Source organism: Felis catus, chromosome B4, assembly GCF_018350175.1.
Source record: "Felis catus isolate Fca126 chromosome B4, F.catus_Fca126_mat1.0, whole genome shotgun sequence".
NCBI classification, from domain to species: domain Eukaryota; kingdom Metazoa; phylum Chordata; class Mammalia; order Carnivora; family Felidae; genus Felis; species Felis catus.
In genome coordinates, this window is record NC_058374.1 from 41,660,910 (window position 1) to 41,677,262 (window position 16,353).

The following is a 16,353-nucleotide window of genomic DNA, read 5'->3' on the forward strand; positions in this document are numbered from 1 at the left end:
ATGCTCTCCGCGCGCGCTCTGAAATTCAATCTCTGGGCGCCAGCCACTCCCAGATCCGGGATCTGAAGGAGGAGCTCTCTGGGGCGGACTGGTGCTAGGGGCCCGCCCCAGTCGCCGAAGGAGGACCGCCAGGGGGTGTGGCACCAACCGAAAATGAAGAAAGGTTCCCAGGCTCCTGGGGATCCTGCTTCTGGCTTCGGTCTCTGCCTCCTCCCACCCCCTCCCTTACTTCGGCTCCGCTCTCTTGGGTGGGGGGTCCAAGGGTGCATGCCGTTGAAGTCAGGTCTTGACAGAACGAGAGGATTTGCGGGAGGAGGGGGAAGAAAGGAGAACCGTGATCACGACGCTGGCACGCGCGCCTAGTTAGTGGTTTCACTCCCAGGCAGAAGCAGCCGCGGTGACACTCGAAGTGAAAGCGAAAGAGGAGGAGGCCAAGGGCTGGAGAGAAAGCTACAGGCCAGAAAGGGTGGTTCGGAGAGCCCCTCTTCTCCAGCCGGGACGCGCCCGCCGGAGCAGTGGGGAAGGGCGGCGGGGCGGGGCGGGAGGGGTGGCAGCGCAGCCCCCATGGGCGCGGGGCAGGGCTGGTGCCTGCTGCTCTGCCTGGCCCTGTCCCGCGTGGCGGCAGACCCAGGTGAGCGGGGAGCGCCGGCCGGAGTGGGGGGAGGGGGAGGGAAGAGGAGGGTGGGGGTGTTGGGCCCAGGGCGCACCAGGGACCCACCCACCCCGAGATTCCAGAAGGGGAAGGGGGTGGGGGGAGGGGGCCGGCTTCCAGCAGCCTCCTAAGCCCAACAGGAGAAAGGCTGGCAAAATAAGGAACCAATGGTGTTGGGGAGGAGGCCGCAGCCTGTGGGAAAGGGCAAAGGAAGAGAGGCCTCCTGGGGGATGCGGTGGGGGGCCTAGTGGAGAGGGCACTGCCTGGGAGCAGACACCTTCCCAAGCGGAAAGCTGGGAAATCCCCGGGAGGTGTGTCCTGGAGGTGGGGGAGGGGAAGGCCACCTGTAACCGCAGAAAGCTTAGACCCAGTGGGCTGGCTGGGAAATTGTGCCAACTCCCCTCGCCACACGGGCGGCCTGTCTCCTCTCCCAGTGGCAATTTTGCTCATTTATGTGCTTTTGCCGAGAATTCCTTTGACTGAAGAGAGAGTTTTTTGGCTGGCAGTTGTAATGAGAATAAAAACATAAACTCTCCTGACCAATGTAAATCAGGACTTTAATTCATACCAGGTATGTGCCTGGACTAGCAGGTGCTTCCCAGAAAGCTGGTTTGAGGGTGACGAGAGGGACATAGAGACAGCTAGGACCCTGGATGACAACTTCTACACCTTCCTTGATGACTCCACAGTTGGGGTGCGAGGCGAGTACAGAAGCAACTCTCTGGGCAAGAGGGTGCTCACTCCTGTCTTTAACCTGCAGAAGAAAGGCAGTGGCGGAAGGTGGATGTGGTCCTAGACTGCTTCCTGGTGGAGGAAGACAGGCACCCTGGAAGTCTTGCCGGCAGTAGGACCACGGTGGAGGCCTTGCTCGTGCTGAGGCAGGTACCAGTGCTGGATGACGGCTCCCTGGAAGCCTTCACTGATTTCCAAGGGGGCACACTGGCCAAAGACAACCCACCTGTTACCTTCGAGGCCTCAGGTAAGAGCCCTCCACCCTATGTCTCAATCTTTCTGGGCTCCCTCCGCTGGGACGGTGCAGTTCCTGAGGACACCCACTGCACCTGTTTCCCATGGACCCAGGTGTTCTCAATCCAACTAGACCTCTGTGCTGCCCTTCTCCCCCAGTGAACTTGGTACAGATTCCTCAAGCCGAGGCCTTACTCCATGCTGACTGCAACGGGAAGGAGGTGTCCTGTGAGATCTCCCACTATTTCCTCCAGGCCACTAAGAAAGATTCGTTCATCGCCAACGTGCAGGTACCCGGAGGGGGACCTAGTGTCTCCATGGTGATGAAGGTTCTCAGGGATGCTGAGAATGGGGCTGTCTTGCACCCCACACTGAAGCTGCCCCTGAGCCCCCAGGGGATGGTGCAGACTGCAGGTGAGAAAATTAAAAGTAGCAGAAATAAAGTTGTGGGTTTTTTCAAGTGGGCAGCTCATGGGGGACTAGAAGAAGGAAGGGAATAAGTACACTTCCATCCACATCAGTCATCTCAGGGTGTCCCCTAGCCTCAGTCCTTTCTCCTAAAGACCCAAAGGATTGGATTGGGATCATTTTCACCTCCCTTGTGTGAGGAAATGACATGCGAGGCTCTGTTCACGTACGCTGTCCATAGCAGTCTTATTAAACCAAGCACCAGTTGTATCGCGGTGAAAGCCAGCCTGTTCTGGTGCTTCAAGATGATTAGAGTGATGCACATGCAGGATTTGTTCATTAACTCTTATTAGCAAAACCTGGTTCTTGCCCTTTCCAACCTGGTACATCCCAGAGGACACAGGAAATTGAGAACATGATGATAGGCTTCTCCAGAGTTCCTCAAATCCAGTATTTTGCCTCCAAAAAGAGGACAACCAGATCCAGAGATTAGGGGGCTAGCCTCTTATCCTTAGAAAGCCCCAGAAGACTCAACCTAACTTTACCCTGCCACAGCAGAAAAGAGGGGTTCTCATGTCTGTCCAGTGTCAGCCATAGTCCTAGCATGGCTTAGGTATTCCCCCTAAGCCATGCTAGGGTATTCCCCCTTTGGGGGAGGTATTCCCCCCCTATCTTTCTACCTTTTGTAGGGATATTTCAAACCTACAAAAAGGTAAAAGAATAATGTAATGAGCACCTGTATACCATTCACCCAATTATTTTTTAATGTTTATTTATTTTTGAAGGAAAGAGAGATAGAGCACGAGCAGGGGAGGGGCAGACAGAGAGGGAGACAGAATCCGAAGCAGGCTCCAGGCTCCGAGGTGTCAGCACAGAGCCTGACACAGGGCTCGAACTCACCTGCCATGAGATCATGACCTGAGCCGAAGTTGGTAGTTTAACCTACTGAGCCACCCAGATGCCCCTGTATCAACCAATTATTAATGTCTTGCCGCATTCTCTCTCTCAATAGATGAAAGGATAGGTATCCCTCCCTGAACTGAAAGTAAATTGCAGACACTCCAACACTTCACCCCAAATGTTTCCATGTATGTCATGTATTGGCTCATAACACAAAGTTTATAACCAAAAACAAGGATATTCTCTTTCATAATCACAAAACCATCACCTTGGCAGCAAATCAAGGTGGGGAGCAGTCTAGGGTGGTGCAGGCAATAAGGGAGTACAGTGTGTAAAGACTTTAAGAACATATTCTCACCATTACATCACCACCATATTGACAATCTTGAACACTATCACTGATAAAACACTCCTCCCTGCCAAGGCAGTCCATTCCTACCATTACTTGGTACACCACTGAGCATTAGACTTAAGAAATGTTCTTTAATATTCATTTATTTTGAGAGAGAGGGAGAATGGGCATATGTGCGCACATACAAGTGGGAACGGGTAGAGAGAGAATCCCAAGCAGGCTCCATACCGTCAGTGCACAGTTGGACGTGGCGCTTGAACTCATGAACCGTGAGATCATGACCTGAGCCGAAGTCAAGACGCTTAACCAACTGAGACACCCAGGTGCCGCCGGACTTAAGAAATTTTTAAATTGATGCAATAGTACTGTCAATATAGAGTCCAAGTTCAAATTTCTCCAGTGGTCCCACTAATGTTCTAGTTTGTTTTTGTTTTAAGTCCAGGATTCAAACAAGGGTCATGCATTCAGTTGTCCTGTGCCTTTAGCCTCCTTTACTCCAGAACAGTCTTTTCCTAGCATTGACATTTTGAAGAGTCCAGGCCTGCTGTCTTGTAGAGTATCCCACCATTTGGATGTGTCTGATTGTTTTCGTCATTGGATTCAGCTTCAGCATGTTTCGCACAAATACTACCACTGGGTGCTTTTTAAATCTCTTATTCCTATTTAGTCTTCGCAGCAGCTTCGCCTTAAGCAGATGACCTTGGCAACCCTTACTGCCTTGCCCAAGGTCACAGAGCTAGTAAGTGGAAGAAGCAGGGTTCCAAAGCTTTTGCTGCTATTCCAGTGGTCTTACCTGAGGGTCAATGGTAACACATAATTTTGCATGTGTAATTTTCTGGTGAGACGTCCATAGCTTTCGTCAGATTATCCAGGGGTAAGTGACTCCAAAATAGTTAGGATTACCATGTGTGCCATGCTGCTTTTCCACAGCACCATTTCTTCGTGGTTCCATCTTTTTTTTTTTTTTTAATTTATTTATTTTGAGAGAGAGAGAGAGAGAGAGAGCACAAGCAGGGGAGGGGCAGAGAGAAGGACAGACAGAATCCCGAGCAGGCTCCACACCATCAGTGCAGAACCCAACGTGGGGCTTGAACTCATGAAATGTGAGATCATGACCTGAGCCATGATCCAGGGTCAGATGCCTAACTGTGCCACCCACATGCCCCATTTTGTGGTTGCACCTGATGGGAAATGTCCAGGAAGGAGGCAGGGGCAGGCATACGCCCACAACATGCCCACAGCTTAGCGATCAGGTGGACTCGAGGAAGTAGCCCACAGTCACCCTTCTTTTTCTCACTATAGTGGAGCTCCAAGTGACAACACAGACCCCATTGCTGAATTTCCTGCTGGGGTCCTCAGCCTCCCTGCACTGTGGCTTCTCCGTGGCCCCGGGCTTAGACCTGACTGGCGTGGAGTGGCGGCTGCAACATAAGGGCCACGGCCAGCTGGTGTACAGCTGGACCACGGGGCAGCGGCAGGCCAAGCGGGAGGGTGCCTCCCTGGAGTCAGAGCAGCTACTCCTGACCGGGGATGCCTCCCTCACCCTGCCTAGCCTCACCCTGAAGGACGAGGGGACCTACATTTGCCAGATCACCACCTCTCTGTACCAAGCCCAACAGATCGTCCAGCTCCACGTCCAAGGTGAGGTCATTTTCGGTTCTCCAAGGAGAGGGGAAGGGATATGCCTATGGAGGTGTTTTCCAGGACAGCATCCAACACAAGGGCAATTTTCTGAGAAGCAGGCTGAATGGCCACAACCTAACTGCCATCTCCATCCTAGAAGTGCAGACTGTTCTCTGTCAGACTCCAGAGTAATTCCAGTACGCAATTTCCCAGCCCAGGAGCCTGCTGCCCTGCCCTGGCTGGCTGTCTCCAAGTACCTCCGTCCTCTGGAGCACATCCTAAGGAGCAGCGGCAAACCATGGAGGGGCTGTCTGACTGGCAGGAGTATTTCATCACTGACGTCCTTTAAAATCGCCAGCTTATAGTGATGATAAGAAGCCAACCTTTCGTTGGTTTTCCTATTGCTTTTCAATTACCTGTGGAAGGCGCACCCCTCCTGGCCCGAATCTAGAGTGGACCCATTACAGCCCCCTTGGCACTCCACTGAGCTCCCACAACCCGCTCTCACTCCCAGCAGGAAGAGAATGCTTTGGGCAACTCTGTTGTCCGGCTGGATATCTCTGGAATCTGATTCCTCTTTCTTTCTTCTAGCTTCCCCCAAAGTACAACTAAGCTTGACAAACAAAGCGCTGCCACCCACCCTCATCTGCAACATCGCTGGCTATTATCCTCTGGACGTGACTGTGACGTGGATCCGAGAAGAGCCAGGTGGAGCCCCAGTCCCCATCTCTGGGGCCTCCTTCTCCAGCCTCCGACAAAGCACAGCGGGCACCTACAGCGTCTCCTCCTTCTTGAAGGCAGAACCTGGCCCTGAAGGCACCACTTACACCTGCCAGGTCTCCCACATCTCCCTGGAGGAGCCCCTTAGGTCCACCGCCTGGGTTGCCCCACCAGGTACTAGGAGTGCCCTCTTTTCCCCACCTCCATACTTGGGCTCATGGCTCGCCGGCCCCCAGCTCATCTTTGGCCTTGTTCTGCTTCCCTCAGCACTTTGTTCAGCCTTGGCTCCTTTCCCAAGGTGGCAGCCTCCATAGCTGCCACCACATGCCAAGATGCATCATTACACCCCAGGTTCCAGGGTACTAGGTGATGTACTGACAGCGGGAGATCAAGGGTGAATTGTTCCTGCCCTCAAGGCGCTTAGTCAGGTTGGAGGGACTGACTAGGCAGTCAGAGGACAGCCTGAAGGAGACATTCAAGCCAAGCTAGCTAGCTCAGTGGGAAGGGAACAGCTAAGATGGGAAAAAGGGCGCATCTGACGGCCAAATTATAAGTCTAAGGAAAATGTGGGAACTGCACAGCTAGAGCCAAGGGTGTGTGGGAAAAGAGAGAAGTGGCTCTAAAGCTTGAAAGTAACTACATTTATCGAGCATTTACATGAATCAAGCACTCAGCTGTACGATCACATGTATTATCACAACTCCCATTTTACTGTTGAGCAAACTGGCACTTACAGATGTTAAGACATTTGCCCAAAGTCACCTACCTCGTAAATGGTAAAAAAGAAAATATGAAAAATGGGCTCCCCTACAGCCTTCAACCCTCTCTGGCTATTAGTGGGTAGATCACAATGGGCCTTAGAGCTGGAATTTCATGCTGAAGTCACAGAATGTCATTGAAAGGTTTTCGACAAGAGATGCAAACACCCAGGAACACTGGGCATCATTTGGTGGCTCGCCAGACTGCCAAGTTTCCCAAAAACTGGGAGTTTTGCCTCAGCTTACACCATTCCCCAGCTAGTCGCAAAATTCCAGTTTACCCGTCAATAATTAATCTAATCTAAATCGCTCTCGTGAAGCAATTAAAAATGTCCCAGGGTGGGAAGAGGTAGGAAATCCCGTGTGGAGGAACACATGGACACCCGACAATCTTGAACAAGTATGAATACTACAGTGCGCCCAGTTCCTGGGCAAAAGCAGAACACTTGCTATGAGCTCCTTCACCAGTGATAGGGTGTCTGTCTGTCTCTCCCTCTCCTTCCCTCCCTCCTTTGTTCCTCTTGCTGGGGATCTGGCTTGGGCTCAGAAAGGATTCCTGCCTACTAATTCCTGCCTATGCTGCTTTCAACCTACAGAGCAGAAAACAGCCTTTGGAGTCCTCTTGGCCAGCAGCCTCTTCCTTCTTACGCTGTTTTTCCTGGGGCTCCAGAGATGGCCAGGTAAGCTCCTGCTGGTCCTTAGCCCTGCCCCAGCCCCTCTTCACCTGAAGATTAGCCAGCTGTAGCCCCCTCCCCACCCAGACCAAGGATGAAACCCAAGTGTCCCGAGTCCCGGCCCATCCCCCCACCATTTATGGGGTTACCCCAACTGAAACCAACCTCCTACCCCCTTGTTTTCCCCTAGCTCCCTCACCGAGGTCTGCCAAGACGCTGAGGCCCTCTCGGTAACAACTCTCCTGCCTCAGTAAGAAGAAAGAGTAGTCACATTCTCCCAGAAGGACCCTAGCCAAGTGTCAGAAATCAAAAAGGCCTGAAGAAAAGCATGAGGAAGGCACAGGTCACAGGGGCTCGGGCTCTGGCTCTGTGCACGTCTCTGCCTTCCTTCATTGTGTCCCTGGGCTGAACACCAAGGGAGAAAACGTGAAGAGGTGAGAGGGTGGTAGGAAGGCAGAATGTCTGTGTGGAGGTTAAAAATAAGCCTGTGGTAGGAAAAGAAAATGGGAAGACATTAAGAAAGGAGCAAGTGAGGGGCCGGGGGGCAAAAGGGTGGGAGTTGGGCCATCACATGCAAACATCTGAACTCTGTCCAAATAAAAGCCCCTTGTGTCCTCAGAAACAAAGCTTTTCCACGTTGCCATCTTTCCCCACACTGGACCCAAATGAGCCCTGTCCCCAAGCCTAGCCATGCCGCCGACTCGCAGAGTGTTCAAGGTGTCAAATGAAGGCCCTCAGAGGCAGCCTTGGGGCGCCACGCCAGTTGCTCTGTGTACCCTCGAGCTGCAATTAAGGTTGTGCCCCTTTAGACAGCTATCCGGCATTTCAGGATACCTACAAACTCCTCAGTCCCTCAACTGCAGGGGGAAGATGTCTCTTTTCATCCATTTCTAAATTGTGTCTGGTGAGGCTGCTGGGGAACAGGCGTGTTTGCTGAGGCCTCATCTCGGCACGCCCCCGGGACAGGCCACGCAGCCTGGGGACCTAGGAAGGACGTGGACAGGAGGTGTCTGAGAAAACCTGCAGTTGTTTGTGAGGTGATGTTCGAGATGCCCACTCAGCTTCCTGCCATCACTTCCTCTCGCTAGCACCTGGAAGAGTCGGGCTGCTCCAGGTACGAACAAGAGCAGAGACCACTTCCTCTGCCAACACACACATCTTTCATCTCGAGAAGACCACACGGCACACATAAGCCAGCCTTCCGGCCTCACACAACATCAGACTAGAGAAGGAAAACAACCCCCCCACCCTGGCCCCTCCTCAGTGACTCCAACCCAAACAACAACCAAGTCAGCATAGTGGTAGGAATTTATATTTTTTGCCTTTGTTCAGAATACATGAGATTGGTAAATATGCCACATGCCTTTGGTGGAAGTACAACTGTTATTATTCTATACAAGTGTGGGGTTGGGGGTAGGAAAAAAGACAGAGGTGATGACAGACAAACAGTGGAAACCCCACATCGCCTCATGGCAAACCAAAGAAGAAGGGGATGTGGGAAGCTTGGCTTCATTTGACTGCAAAGTCCCAGGGTTTGGTTGCATATTTGCTCATGCACATGGGTGGTTGGAGGGGTGGGGGGGGACAGCAAAGACACAGAAGAGGGTACAGGGTGGGGTGAGAAAGAAAGTAGAAGGGCAAACATCCCCAAAAGAACAAAGCCAACTACATCTGGTGAGCCTCAGAGGGACAGAAACCCAGGAAAGAATTCCTGTGACAGGGCTAGGTGGGCCAAGAGGGCGAATTGGCTCCAGGCTCGGGACACATCGAGGACACTGGTGGTTCTTCTCCAGCGGTGACCCCCTGCATTAGGCAAGGAGGAGCCCAGAGGAGAGTGGAGACCTTCGAGGGGGGCCGTTGGGAGGGTACACTGACTGCTTTCTTCCAGCTCTTCAGTCCTGCCCTGGGGCAGGACGAAGGGAATGTGGGAAAAGGGGGCAAAAGGAAAGGAAGGATGGTTTTGCGCAATGAAATGCTGCTGCGTGGAAAATGGCATCCAGACCCAACCCAGCCTGGCCTCAGCCTCTTCCTGCACGTGGGCCAGATGACGGGAAGAATAAAGGGTCATGGATGCTCCCCCTCCTGTTCCCAGCCTGCCCTCCTCCCCTCACACCTGGGTCTCTTCCACTCAATACCCTATCCTGAAGTCCACCAGTGGCCGCCTCAGCTTCCACTGTCTGTCCCCACAAACCACGCAGAGGAAAGGAAAGGAGGTAAAGTGGCATTCAGATGGGTACAGGTGGTTTAGAAGGGGAATACAGTGCAGGAAGAACAGACAGGTGGCTCTCGATGAGAGGGCCCCATGACAGCACAGCAGTCCACAAGCACACTTGTCTACAGACCGTCCTGCCTCCCACCTGAGACTGGGCTGGCAAGTATATTGGACTTCTCTGAACACTCAGAATCGGCTACCCTCAGGAAGGACCTCCTGCCTCGTCCTTGCCTTTGGCAAGTAGCTGGGAATAGTGTAGAGAAAAGGAGCCCCTGAGAGTCCAAGGACCCTCATTCCTAACACTTCACACTTTATCAATGGGAAGGGAGGAACAGGACCCTCCTCAAAAAGCAGGCAAGAGGTAGCTTCTTCCGATCTTGTTATTTTCAGATTGGGTCCTTGACTCATTGTCTCTCTGGAATTAACACATACTCTCTCTTTATCTATGCCAACAGTTAAAATGGAGAGTCCCAAGCTTTGGCTCTATATTTGGTATTCTCAGGAACAACGCAGAATGCTGCAGAAAATGTGGATGAGAGACAGCCCCTTGTAGTCATGAGCTTATGGGGCTGCATCTAGGATAGGAATGAAGCTGGTACTTTAGCAATTAACGTGTGTGCTCTAGGTCTCCAGAAAACAAAGCAAAAGATTGTAATATCCCTGACAACATAGAAAATCTTGGACTAACAGATTAGAAATTACTGCAAAAATAAGCTTGACTTTCTAAAAGGGTATCGCACCAGAACCAAGTTGGTCTCTGGGCCCACCCCAGGATCCTCTGCAGGCCTGGCCTAGGAGAAGAGCCCCATGTGACCAGGGCAGTCTTGAGTGAGCTGCCATTCTTCTAGCTGTTCACAGCCTCCTCCTGCCAGTGGCCTGGCCTTTCCTGGTGGCACCAAGGGCACCAGATACCCTTCTCCTCCCCCTGGTCTTGGCACCTTCTTGGGCATATGACCCCAGCTACACCTCTTCCTCTTCTCTTGGCCTCCCACTCTTTTTGGCTTTGGGGGAACTTGAGTGGGTACATAAGAAGGGGGTAGGGGGAAGGTGCCAGCTGTTGCTCTTCAGGTGGTTACTTCAGGACGGTGCCACGAGCAGCATTTCTAGTGTTGAGGGACACAGTGCAAATGAAAGCAACAGAAAAGAAGGAGTGGGAGACGGAGAAGCCTGGACGGGGTGAAGGGAGGTAGATGGGGACGTTTGTTGAGAGAGTAAACAGAGGGAAGGGGACATGAGTTGGATGGCAATGGAGAACAGGGAAGGGGTGGCACATTCTCAAGTAAAAAAGTAGACTGGACACAGGAATCGGGAAGTCCCAGATGGAAAAGAGAAAGAGACAGGAGAAAACAAGAGGGCAAATTACATCAAGTTACTAGACAGTCGGGGCTTACAGTTGCAGGTGTCCCATCCCCATGGTCTCCCCTAAGCCCAGCCAGTGACAAACAGCATAGCCCCAATTCCTCAGAATAGGAGGGACCATCTTCCCACAATATCTTGCAGAGGGAAGGCTTGCCCACCTAGGAAGTCCTTCGTCCTTGACCTTCCTCCCTCCCAAACCGGGTGATGACCCCACAGCAGCGATCTCCGTACCTCAGTCAGAGCAGCCCCACTCCCCAGGCAGGCAGGCAGGCAGGCAGGGCTGGGAGAAGACTCCAGGACCTTCCCACCTCTTCACCCCACCAGCAACCTCAGCGATACTTACTTACAATAACTACCACGATGATGGCACAGATAGCTCCCAGCATGATCATCATCTGAGGAAACATTGACCAAAAATGGGCCCTTGGATTTAGGGAAGGAGGAAAGACCTATAACCCTAACCCTAACCCTAACCCTAACCCTAACCCTAACCCTAACCCTGCACCACATCTGAAGCTTCCCAGAAACATTATAGCATCTGCAGCCTGCTCTGTTTCGCTTAGCGCCTGTTGCCCGAAGGCCTTGAAAGGAACTCGAGTGGAGGTGTAGACTTGGGATCTTTAGCCAGCTAGTTCATTTTTTATCATGAAGTGTTCAGCTCATTCCTAAAAGCTGCAGGTATTTAAATATATATCTAGCCTAGCCATCATGCTGAGGTTAGTTGTGTGTGGGGAATGTCCAGGGGAAATTTTTCCAGGGATCTTTTGGGGAAAAGCAGCTTGACTGACCATTTCCAAACTCCTCAGGGTATCACTGTCCCCCAGTTAGTGGTTCTGAATACTCTAGCCTACCCTGGTGGCCAATTCAGGGTAATGCATCTCAAGGAGGCTTTCAGGTTTTCTCCCGAGTTCTGCAGGGCAGAGATCCTGTGCCACTAGAGGTAAGGAAGGTATGCGCCCAAAGGTTTTTCTTGCCTTCTAAGAGTTGAGGCCCAGGAAGTAAAGGCAGAGAGAAAAAGAAAACTCACCTTGCAGTTTTTCCACCAATACTTCCTCTTTAGCTTGGCAGCACTACTCTCAAATTGTGATGCTCCCACCTGCAAGGCGTCAGCTCGGTCATCCAGCTGTGACAGTATCTCATCCCTCTTCAGGACCTTGTCCACATTCACACGCATGATGTCCACCACCTGAGGGAGGTTGCAGAAACAAAGCCAATAAGCTTCCTTGCTAGCGACAGAGGTAAGAACAACAAGGGAATCACAAGTCTGGCCCCATGTAACTCAAGAATGCCTTGCCCTTCTATTAAAAAAAGAAAAGAAAAAAGAAAAAAAGAAGTTTCTAAACTTCTAGCAACTGGAAACTCTCAGAGACAAAGTTCTCCACTTACTTCCTCCACTTGTGCCTGGGTTTGCTGTAGTCGTCTGTTACTGGTCGTATTAGGAGGAGGGCCAGGGGGGCCCCCACCTGGGGCAGCCCCTTCTGCCCCTTCAGTGGGCGGCTGAGCCGGAGCAGACCTGTGGAGAGAAGTGGGCCAAGTACACGATGTAACCGAGACAGAAAGGAATCCCATGTATTCTCACCCCCATCACCAACACCAAGGTGATGAGGTTATATGCAACTAGAAGGGATTCTAACTTCTTGACAACACCAAGTAAGAAGATGCAGCATACAGGAAGAACCAAAAGACGAAAAATCCTGTAACAACACTTAGATGGGGCTCAGGGACATCCAGGATGGCATCAAGAGATCCTGCTTGGGGCTATCCTTTGACCCAAACTCAAATATCCTCTGGCACAATGGCTACGGGGACAAATGTGCCAGTCTTAGACTAGATGGTACTTTCCTGTCAGAAGCCTTTCACATGAAGTCAAACTGGAAAATTCCTATCCAGGTTAGGAGAAATTCACACAAAAGACTAAACCCTCAGGACAAGCTTGTGGACTGAGCAGCTCTTTTACACAAAGCCTGAAGAAAGGGCAAGCCGACAGACCCTGCTTAAGAGGATCTAGTTAACAGTTGTTTCACACAATCATTAGTATGTTGGGACTGCCATAGGACAACTTGGGAAAATCACCAAAGGCAAGGCTTCTGTAGGTAGAGTTGAGTCAGGACTGTTAGCTTGCTTTGTTTGGGGCAGAGAAGATGGGGGTTTTACTTAGGTAGAACTGGGGCCCAAAGCAATTGTGCTAGTTCTGAAACTGTTCCAAGAACATAGACAGGAAGCAAAAATATGGGTAATGGTCCCCAATGTACATGCATCACAAACATCATGTCCCTTCCTTTTCTAGATTTGGCATCAAGTCTCAGGAAGCTCCCCTAGTTCTTTATGTCCCAAAGAGAAATCCTGGTTTATACTACTATACACAGAGATTGTTTTTACTTTCCCTTAGCCTTAGAAAGGGTCTTCAACATAAGCTCCTTTCCATGTCCCAACAATGGAGGCTAAATTCATCTCCTAAAGAATTTCTAGAAGTCTAACCTAGGGCATGAGATTTTTCTCTCCCAAGGAAGACTCCACTGGCAGAGGGAGATTCTCAAACTTGATGGAGAATAGATGTTATAGTAAGAACTCCTCAAACAGAAGCAGAATCTCAAAAACATACCTCCCAGGCCCAGTCCAAGAGCAAAAGCATTAGGAATTAAACCATCACAAGTCACCAAAAGGAAATGCCTTGACTACTCACAATAGAATACCCAGAAGTTCTTCCTCCCTAAGTGAATTTCTTTTGGTCTTAAAAAAATAGAGAATAACTTCAGAAAGGCTTTACCAGCTGATTATACCCGACTCATCCCCATTCAAGAAATCACTTTCTCATTTCCCTCTAAAGCACAAAAGAAGCAAAGAAAAGAAATACACAAAGCCATGGAAGCCAAAAGACTCTTGTGTTACTACTGAGCTAAGCAATCTAGTTCTCTGAAGGTGGAAAATTCAGTATGTAGCAGCCAGTATTTGATCTTGGAAGCAGTCCAGTATGGTGGCACCAATGACAAGATTAAGGTCAGAGATCTCGTGATGCCCTGCTAGTCACCATGCTCTCTCCATCTCCTTCAGTTCATCCCACATGCCTGCTACTGGGAACCAGTCCACTGAGAAGGATCCCCCCTCCTCCCCAAAGCAGGAGGAAAAAAAAAAAAAAATGGAATCATAGGGCTTGGCCAAAATGCATAGAATATCACATACATTTAAAACTGTAGAAATCAAATAAAGAAAAATGAAATGGTTACAAAGCATCTGAAGGGACCATTTCACTTACTATTTGTTGGAAGTTGGGAACACTAAGCAATAAAATATCCAGGGGTAGTCATAACCCATATGAAACCTTAATGAAATCTTTTCCCTTTTTTGTCACTCGGAGAAGCAACACAAATATATCTAGGACCAAGCCAGGACTCCAGACAGTAATAAGAAAGAAAAATCTTTTTTTAATTCATTGTGGTCCTGACAGGGAAATACTTGATTCGTCTAGCCACAGTTCTCCCCCAGGATCTTGGGAACGGGGCTGATGTTGAAGACGGTCAGAGACTAAATTGATTTTTTGGGGGAAGGCAGGGATCCTTGGTTCTATTTCTCTTCCAAATACTTGGCAAAGAGTCAACGACAGGAAAACACCTCCTATACAGGTGGCCTTGAGATGAATGGCTGCTTGGAATCACATGCCACTGCCCCTTGAGTCTTTCTGAGCTGCTCGCCTGGCGCCAAAGAACTGTCAGATAAGTTTCGGGACCTTTGCGTACTGCCAAGAGGGGCGTGGGAGACGTGGGTAACGCGTCACAGTTGGGATGAGGGGCATACATAAATCCAGACATTGCAGGGCAACCCAAGTTACTAACTGGCAGGTGCACTACTCATTACTGTTTCCAGAGGCCGACGTACAATTAGACAACAAGAAAGGGTCTTGAACCCCCTCCCCAGTGTCTCCATGCCCCACCTTCGCCCGGTCCCGGCTTCACTATTACAGAGACCTGAATGAGGCGCCCTGCAGGCGAGAGAAGACAGTGCAATGAAGGTGGGACCCCCGCGCCCCTACCCCGCCCGTGGGGTGCTGGCTGTGGCTGCTGCAGGAATGGGGTACTGCCTTCTCTCCCCAGGGGTGGCCAGGTCTGGGGGCGGCGCGCGGTGGTGCTTCCCCGTGTCGCTGCAGCTGCTGCAATGCGCCATTTTCCGTCCCGCAGAGTCTGGCGCTGAGGGTGGGAGTTGGCGAGGAAGTGTGGAGCCCCCCACACCAGAGTCAACTCACATTTCTGTGGCGGCGGAGGGCTCCGTCTTTTCTCCCGTGGCTGCGGCGAGACTACAGACCGGGGGACCGCTGCGGGTGAAGTCGACGGAAGTGCCGCGCTTCGCCTCCACCTGACCACCCGGGGCTCTAGCTGCGGTGGAACATACCGCAGCTGCCGCGCGGGCCTCACTCTTTATTAGTGTCGGCCACGCCTCCCAGTAACGTAGACAATCCCGCAGCCCAATCCGAGCCCAGGACAGGCGCCAGTCCAGAAGCCAAGCCCGAATAAAGCCAAGCCCGCCCCGTCCCTACAAATTGGCCAATCCCAGCTCTCCCCTCTCATTCCCGACTCCGGAAAAGAGCCGTTGCTTAGGGGATCGGTTCTCTGACCACTTCAACTGTCGTTTGCTTACCAGTCTAACTAAGAGACGGGACTAGATGGAAAAACGCGCCAGCTCTCTGGAAGGGAGGCGCCAACAGTTTGATTCAGGCCTTTTGGGTACCTAGCAGCCAATCGCTGAGCAGTTTCTGCAGTCCGGGCCCGCCTACGACCCCAGGCGCTCGCAGCACCAGCCAATCACAGCCGCGGGCGGGCCCAGCTCGCAGTGACCTAGACACCAGCGTGCTGGATGTAGAGGCAGTTCCGCTCACAGACGTTCAGCTCACAGGCGAGCAGACCTGGTCGGCGCTCCGCCTTACCTACCCACCTCTCACAAACAACTCTGATGTACGGAATCCATAAAGGCTGAGCCCCAAGTCCTCAAGACCCAGTACCAGACGCGGGGTTCTGTCCCTCCAGAGCAATTAGGAAGGCTTTATTCATCCTTTTCCTTCAACATAGCCAGCAAGCTCCTCATGCAATGAATTATCCTAAATCGAACTCCCCCTGTAATCCCTCCCAGGTAGGCTACCACACTGACTCAGTTGCCCAAACCAGAAACCTAGAAACCACCCTAGATTTCCTTCCCCGTTCATCTGTACCCCTCCTCTGATAATTCACCAAGCTGAGTGGATCTTTCCTTCTTAGTTTTTCAAGGATTCGTTTCCCTCGTATCACTGTCCTACTCTCACTTTAGACTATTATCCCTTGCCTGGACACTATCCGTTGTAAAACTTACCATTATTTTAGCTTCCGCTAAGAAAAAAAGAAAACTGACACTGCTTTCTTATCACTTAGAATTTTTATTTTATATTTATTGAAAGTGTAGATTTATATAGATACAGATTTTTATAATAGTTCACTCTTGTGCATACATAAAAAGGAAATTTTAAAAGAGCAACATGGTAACAGTATTCCCAAAACTTCACATTCAGAGCCTGACTCTTATGATTATTTTTTTTTTTTTTTTTTTTTACTTACTCTTAGATGTCCATGATTTTTCACACAGTGTAGTCCTCTGTGCATGCCATCGAGGGCTTCGGTGATGCGGCATTTCTTAAAGTAGAGTGTTTCTCTTCTGTCTCCAGAATTTTCTTCCAAGCCTTAGACACCCATTTGGCAAGTTTTGATTCT

At 50.9% G+C, this 16,353-nt stretch overlaps 2 protein-coding genes across 6 annotated transcripts; one reads left to right on the forward strand and one right to left on the reverse strand.

Annotated features, from left to right (window-relative positions):
- Positions 1 to 44: 44 nt before the first annotated feature.
- TAPBPL (TAP binding protein like) lies at positions 45 to 7,679 on the forward strand. Of its 3 annotated transcripts, XM_023256705.2 has the most exons (8): positions 48 to 199; positions 383 to 631; positions 1,413 to 1,631; positions 1,778 to 2,032; positions 4,581 to 4,919; positions 5,493 to 5,795; positions 6,976 to 7,059; positions 7,244 to 7,679. In XM_023256705.2, the coding sequence occupies exons 1-8, from the start codon at positions 154 to 156 to the stop codon at positions 7,285 to 7,287; spliced, it is 1,539 nt and encodes a 512-aa protein (XP_023112473.2). In that variant the 5' UTR covers positions 48 to 153; the 3' UTR covers positions 7,288 to 7,679. The 3 variants fall into 3 exon arrangements, with proteins under 3 accessions (XP_006933508.2, XP_023112473.2, XP_023112474.2); XM_006933446.5 differs by lacking the exon at positions 383 to 631 and having other exon boundaries at positions 45 to 199; XM_023256706.2 differs by having other exon boundaries at positions 140 to 631.
- Positions 1,191 to 15,155, reverse strand: VAMP1 (vesicle associated membrane protein 1). Of its 3 annotated transcripts, none has more exons than XM_045061293.1 (5): positions 14,862 to 15,129; positions 12,011 to 12,137; positions 11,652 to 11,810; positions 10,968 to 11,019; positions 1,191 to 1,406 (listed from the first exon to the last, which is right to left on the reverse strand). In XM_045061293.1, coding segments are annotated over exons 1-5 (345 nt in total). In that variant the 5' UTR covers positions 14,864 to 15,129; the 3' UTR covers positions 1,191 to 1,401. The 3 variants fall into 3 exon arrangements, with proteins under 3 accessions (XP_044917228.1, XP_044917227.1, XP_006933506.1); XM_045061292.1 differs by lacking the exon at positions 1,191 to 1,406 and adding an exon at positions 3,404 to 4,071 and having other exon boundaries at positions 14,862 to 15,155; XM_006933444.5 differs by lacking the exon at positions 1,191 to 1,406 and adding an exon at positions 8,350 to 10,557 and having other exon boundaries at positions 14,862 to 15,073.
- Positions 15,156 to 16,353: the final 1,198 nt, after the last annotated feature.

What these genes read in the sequence shown, in the direction of transcription:
- VAMP1 (XM_045061292.1), bottom strand. An exon ending in CCCAGGCACAAGTGGAGGAA is followed by an intron (nt 11,811 to 12,010) that starts GTAAGTGGAGAA and finishes AACCTCCCTCAG; the next exon opens with GTGGTGGACATCATGCGTGT. An exon ending in CATCGTGGTAGTTATTGTAA is followed by an intron (nt 4,072 to 10,967) that starts GTAAGTATCGCT and finishes ATTGACCCTCAG; the next exon opens with GTAAGACCACTGGAATAGCA.
- TAPBPL (XM_023256705.2), top strand. Translation starts at nt 154, where the DNA reads ATGAAGAAAGGTTCCCAGGCTCCTGGGGATCCTGCTTCTGGCTTCG. An exon ending in GGGGATGGTGCAGACTGCAG is followed by an intron (nt 2,033 to 4,580) that starts GTGAGAAAATTA and finishes TTCTCACTATAG; the next exon opens with TGGAGCTCCAAGTGACAACA. An exon ending in CGTCCAGCTCCACGTCCAAG is followed by an intron (nt 4,920 to 5,492) that starts GTGAGGTCATTT and finishes TCTTTCTTCTAG; the next exon opens with CTTCCCCCAAAGTACAACTA.